This window comes from Loa loa, assembly GCF_000183805.2.
Source record: "Loa loa unplaced genomic scaffold supercont3.481, whole genome shotgun sequence".
Lineage (NCBI taxonomy): Eukaryota > Metazoa > Nematoda > Chromadorea > Rhabditida > Onchocercidae > Loa > Loa loa.
In genome coordinates, this window is record NW_018108661.1 from 33,804 (window position 1) to 39,661 (window position 5,858).

The 5,858-nt window shown below is 31.0% G+C and overlaps 2 protein-coding genes across 2 annotated transcripts; one reads left to right on the forward strand and one right to left on the reverse strand.

Moving 5' to 3' along the window:
* Positions 1-358: 358 nt before the first annotated feature.
* On the forward strand, positions 359-3,613 carry LOAG_05500 (hypothetical protein; the record flags this gene model as incomplete). The annotated part of the gene is made up of 9 exons (XM_020446876.1): positions 359-624; positions 827-992; positions 1,151-1,299; positions 1,552-1,697; positions 1,855-1,986; positions 2,376-2,539; positions 2,725-2,849; positions 3,239-3,365; positions 3,464-3,613. 9 exons carry the CDS (start codon positions 359-361, stop codon positions 3,611-3,613), a joined length of 1,425 nt encoding a protein of 474 aa, XP_020302833.1.
* Positions 3,614-4,588: 975 nt separating this feature from the next.
* On the reverse strand, positions 4,589-5,795 carry LOAG_05501 (DAO-2 protein; the record flags this gene model as incomplete). The annotated part of the gene is made up of 2 exons (XM_003141038.2): positions 4,589-4,853; positions 5,247-5,795. 2 exons carry the CDS (start codon positions 5,793-5,795, stop codon positions 4,593-4,595), a joined length of 810 nt encoding a protein of 269 aa, XP_003141086.1. The 3' UTR covers positions 4,589-4,592.
* Between the last annotated feature and the right edge of the window lie 63 nt (positions 5,796-5,858).

Consider the following 5,858-nt stretch of genomic DNA (forward strand, 5'->3'; position numbering starts at 1 on the left):
TTTCAGAATGTTTGATAGAAAGTCACAGGATTGATCGATTGATTAATTAGTCATATACAAAATCTATATTGCTCAAAAAATAAAACAATAAAATGAAAAATCAGAACAACAAAAACTTCTATTCAACAACTCCTGAATAAACTTCTTGGAAATCTTCAAATTACCTTCGAACCACTTTTTTTACACAGTCTATCCTCATTTTTCCTTTCTTGCCTTATATAAAAGGATAAACATGTTTAATATAACATTCACAAAGTATTTGAATGAAGTTTTGATTGCTTAGCTCCATTTCACATTAATTTTGGAAGAATTTCGGCAAAACTCAGGAGAACTATTTAACACTAAAGATTTCAGGAACATGCAGTATATTATGATCGGTAAACGGATCATTGATGTAACGTTACCGTTATGTGTATCAGCGAAATTCACTGCAAAAAGACGTTTTGCTTCTAAAATGTTTAAAGAGAAGTATGCGAAAGTACGACCGTTCAAAACACCAACGACGATTGCAATGGATAATTTCGATTTCTATTACGGGCCTGTATACGGTAATGACTGGCCGTCCATACGTTTAGGATTGCTTACACCGAATAAATATTTTGCTGTGTTAAATAAATTTGCGAGGTTAATTACTTATAATTTTTCAAAAGGACTGGAAACTTTCGAAATTTACCCATATTATCAATAAAAAACTCCCTTCATGAGAACTTCTTTCATGAGAATTTCCTTTGCTTACTTTGCTTTTTGAGCGTTTCATTTACAACGTTTAAATTCCATTTTCGAAATTATTTAAGTCTGATGCTATTTCTTTTCTTTGTTTTTATAGAAATCGAGAGGAAAATGAGGCATTATTAAAAGATCTCGGTGCATTTAATGTCCTCGAAAAAATCCAACGACAGATTGTCAAGAAAAATAATACACATGAAGAATATGAGGAACCGGTACTTTCAGGTGATACATCGGAAGCTAAAGATTCGATAAATGTACAAAAGGTTTCTTGTTTATATATTTCGAACTGATATTGTTTGAAATTTTCAAATTTTATAAATCAAATGAGCAAATTTTATAATATTTCATTATGTAACACATAATATTTATTAAATTCTTTGCGCTAAATACGCACTATTGATAAAGTTATGTTTTGATTTAGATACAGATTCAAAGTGAATTGGATTCTGCATATATGCGTGGTGAAGGAGGACTGGGATATTTTCGACAATCTGGTGAAATTACCTCATTAGAGGAACGGACTCGCCTTAAAACTCAATCATCGAAAGATGTAAATATCAAGAAAATTAAGTATGACATTTTTAATGGTCTTTTTCTGGTCTTTATAATTTCTTTGAATATTTATCATATCGATATTTCTTTGATTAATTTTATGCTTCACTATTAAATTTTATTAAATTTTGTGTCTGGATATTTCATTATTGAAATACTTGGATATTAAATTTATCGCGTGAATATTATTTTATTAGATTCCGTACTTGAATAATTCATCACCGAATTTTGCTCTAAAATTTAGTGCAAATTGGAGTTAATTTGTTTCAGTATCACTGGTTTCGAAGGACAGTACGTTGAGTTGCCTACAAAAAGTCATACATTAACATATCCAGCTGAACTAGCAATATATTCTTTTCCAAAAGGCGATTTATCCGATTATCCATCCCCTCCGAAAGATGAGGTTGGAACTCCAGGTGAAATTTCAGCATGTTGAAGTTTTAAAGGTATTTGATTGAGTTCTCCTCTTAACAATGCATGCATGTATTTATTTACCTTTGTTTCTCCCCTTTGTTGTATAGACGAGTGTATGGGGGCTATGCATTTTCTAATATCCTATGTTATTTGTTTCAGGTTGGTGGCTTCTTGATGGTGGGTCAATTGCACCTGTCCTAGCTTTAGGTTTAACCGAAGAGTCAAACATTTTAGACATGTGTGCTGCACCAGGTGGAAAGAGCCTGCTAATCGTACAGACTGGTTTGATGAGTTAGTTATTTGCACTATTCATTTCTTCTAATTCAATCAAATTTTTCATCTTTTAAAGATGCACCTCTCTCATTACTCTTATATTATGTATACTGAAAATTTCTCTAATTTTCTGAATGATTTCATCAATTTAAAGGCAGTATGCATTTTTCCGAAGTTTTCAATGACTTAATTTTATATTTTTTTCGTTTCATTAAAATTTTCTCTCAGATTAAGATCATGAAGTATTGGACTGTTTGATTTGAAAATTGACGCGGTATTACTTTATCAAAAATAATCCTTTTTTTGCTGTTTATTTATTTTTTAGTATCGAAGTATTTATTTCTTTAGTGTTATATATATAATATTGTACTATATTATATTATATAGTTTTTTTTCCTTTTTTAAAGCAAAGTTAACATGCAACGATAATAAGCAAAGTCGCCTGGGTAATCTGCATCGAGCGTTGGGACAATATATACCGGTAAACTCAGAAGTTGCTGATCGGATAATATTGAAAAGGAAAGATGCATCAGTATTAGATGGTTGGGATGAATGCAGCTCTTACGATAGGGTAAGTATTTGACGTATATTTTTTACTGCATTTCACATTGCAGTGAAACTTTTGGAAAGATTTATATGATCTATTCATTTTTGTATTTTCTTTCATCTCATCAATGTTTTTCTATAGGTTAAAATTATGAAGAATCATGTGTACTTGATTTGAAAAATGATGTAGTATTATATATGTTTACTAAGATTCTCGTGGATGTGCCATGCACTTCGGATCGTCTTTCGGTGAACAGAGATGATGGTAATTTATACTCCACTCAGCTGACTGAGCAGCGTTTGAATTTACCACAAGTACAAACACGAATGCTTGTGTATGTTTGAATTTGATAATTTTGTTTAAAGCATCTTTGTTGATTTACTTTTTGTGTATTCAATTTCCAACAATTTCTTCAAAGCACTCAGTAGGCTCACTTTGGATGTGACATTATAATGTAGGATTGATAACTTCTGGAATTATCGAAACATTCCACGTCATATTCTGGAACGTTTAACATGATGCTGGAAGGATGATTAACGCTTGTGGATTTGCAATTTAACCATGGCATAAATTAAACTGTGCAGTTTGACGTTTAGAATTTTACTCCTTTTAACAATCAAGATTACATGCAGCCATTCAATTATATCATTGCAATTTAAATAGTGTAATCAGATAGTTGTTGGGGCGATATGATTGTATAGGTCTGTACCGAATTTTTTTCAGCAATGCATTACGATCTGTTCATGTCGGTGGTTCTGTTGTCTACTCAACATGCGCCCTGTCTCCAGTGCAAAATGATGGAGTTATTGAAAATGGTGTAGCAATAGCAGATGAATATTTCGGAATAAAGGTAAAATAGTTTACATGTTCGCAAAAAATTGGCAAACTGCTACCGTACAATAAACAAATAAAAGATTGATGGATAAGTTAATGGAGTTGTCATTACAGGCGGTGGAATTGTCGTTGTCACAAATGGTATCACATTTCAAAAACATCTATCGATTCAGTGATAAACCTCGTAGGGGCTTACTTATACTTCCTTTTTTACCTTCTAATTGCGGTCCAATGTATGTTTGTAAGTTGCAAAGGATTCAATAAGTCAGTTGATATCATGAATAGTACTGAAAATGAATGGATAAGCAAGGCTATAGCAACCAAACCAATATGTTTTGAAGGAGATTTGGTTTGTAAGGGTGCATGTGAGTCAGACTACCACGCATGTCAACTGTTACTAATAGGAATAATAGTACTAATATCTTCCATTTATTTTAGAGAAAAAAACAGTGCAAACATAAGGCCTTGAGAATAGGAAACCTGAACCTAACGATGATTAGTGAATAAATTGTTCTTGATTTAAAGAATAATCCGTGCCTTTTCTATCTATGAAATTTTTTTTAATTTGATGTCGAAGTTTAATGATTTGCTATCAATTGCAATTTCTGTTGTGTGATTTTTGTTTTTGTTTCCCCTTTTTTTCAACTGTCGGCTACCAGTAAAGTATTACTGATTATTTCATTCACGATACTATTATGAATTAATTTACAAAATGAACATAGCATGTACTATAGGACCAGAAATTTTTATCACTTATCAGTATTATATCATTGTCACTGACTGGAACTTTTAGCATATCAATACGCTAGAACTGCTAGAATTGTCAGCAGCTGTTGTCACTGCTATCAAAATTTAGTGTAAATGATAAAAATCATATCACATAACGAATAAAAAGCGGTATGAAAAATAAAATTTGCAAATTGGAAATTCGAAGGAATCTATTAATTGCATCAAATTGAGTCGTTTGTCCATATCTCTTTAAAGTAACTACGTAGACCTAAACGCTTACGTAGAGTTAAACTCTCACGTAAATTTAAATAAGTTCGTGGACCCGTTTGATATACAATTACAACAATTACAATCAGCCTATTGTACGTTGTACAATGGAATTATACAAAAACAATTCAGTATTTTCATTTACGAGAACAGAAAGGAATTTGAGGTAGTCATATAAGTGAAAAAAAAAAAATTGAAAATGCTTTGAAGTAATTCCCTTTAGCGGAATTTCAAATTCAATTACTTATTACCAATCACCGTACAAGTTATGATGCGTTTCTAAGTGTTCTCGAAAACAATCACGTATTTGACGAAAATTACTCAAACAGAACAAGTATTTACCGTAATCTGTTGGTACTCCATTAGTTGTTTCGCAATAAACTTGACATGCTGGCAGTACACCTTTTCGGATGCAACAGTCTGTATGATTTTGTTTCGATGAAGCACAATCCCACATTTGACCAACTGTTGGACCACGTGGTTGACAAATTGACAAATAGTAAAGAACCTGAAAATAATAGTAAACTTAATTATTTTGAATTTGTCAATAATATTTTTATAATGCAATTATTTATTAACTTTTTATATTTTATAAGCAATTGAAGCTAATGAAAGTTAATTTAGTAAAATTAATTTAAAAATTAATCATCTACGAATCATTTTTTTGTACATATTTATCTTAAACTCTTATTATTTTCATTTCAAAATAGGAAAGTCAACTTTTGATATTTTGAAAGAAATAAAAAAAAAAAGCAATAAGATTTTCCTCCTCTTCTCTTTTTTTTTTTCAAATTTTTTATTTTTATCTGCGCGCTTTTCCATTCTCTTTCATATGCCTTATAGCAAATCGATTAAAATATATGATTGAAATTTATGAATTTTTTTATTCGAAAATGAAAACCGTTCGAGGCTCTAATGCATCGAAACCACAAAAACGTTTTTTGCATTCTGGATCTGCTTCATTCAATCTGGAGCAACATTTCTTAAGACGTTGTTCAGCATTTGATAATGATGGATCAGTTGATTGATAAGAATTCCAGAGTGGAAAAAGTTGATTAGATTTCCCTGATTGAATAATATTTGAAATTATATTTAAATTTAAACGTTCTTGTTGTTGATAAATGTTTTGATTGGTACTATTTTGTAAAGGTAAATTTTGAAAATTAAGCAATGGTTGAACAGTAATTGATTGAATTCTGGTTGAAAAACGTTGTTGCAGTAATGGTAATAATATTTGTCCAGAAATGGTTGGCTGTTGTGATGAGGATTTATAAACCGGTTCAGTTGTATATGTTCCCAACAAAATTTCTTGTTTATTCCGTTGTTGTTGTTGTTGCTGTTGTTGTTGCTGTTGTTGTTGTTGCTGTTGTTGTTGTTGCTGTTGTTGTTGTTGCTGTTGTTGTTGTTGTTGTTGTTGTTGTTTGTGATAATATATCGATGAATTATGCATCCTATCAATTAATTCAGTAATTTCTTGCCCATTAATAATTGGATGACGTATTGGGTAATTATT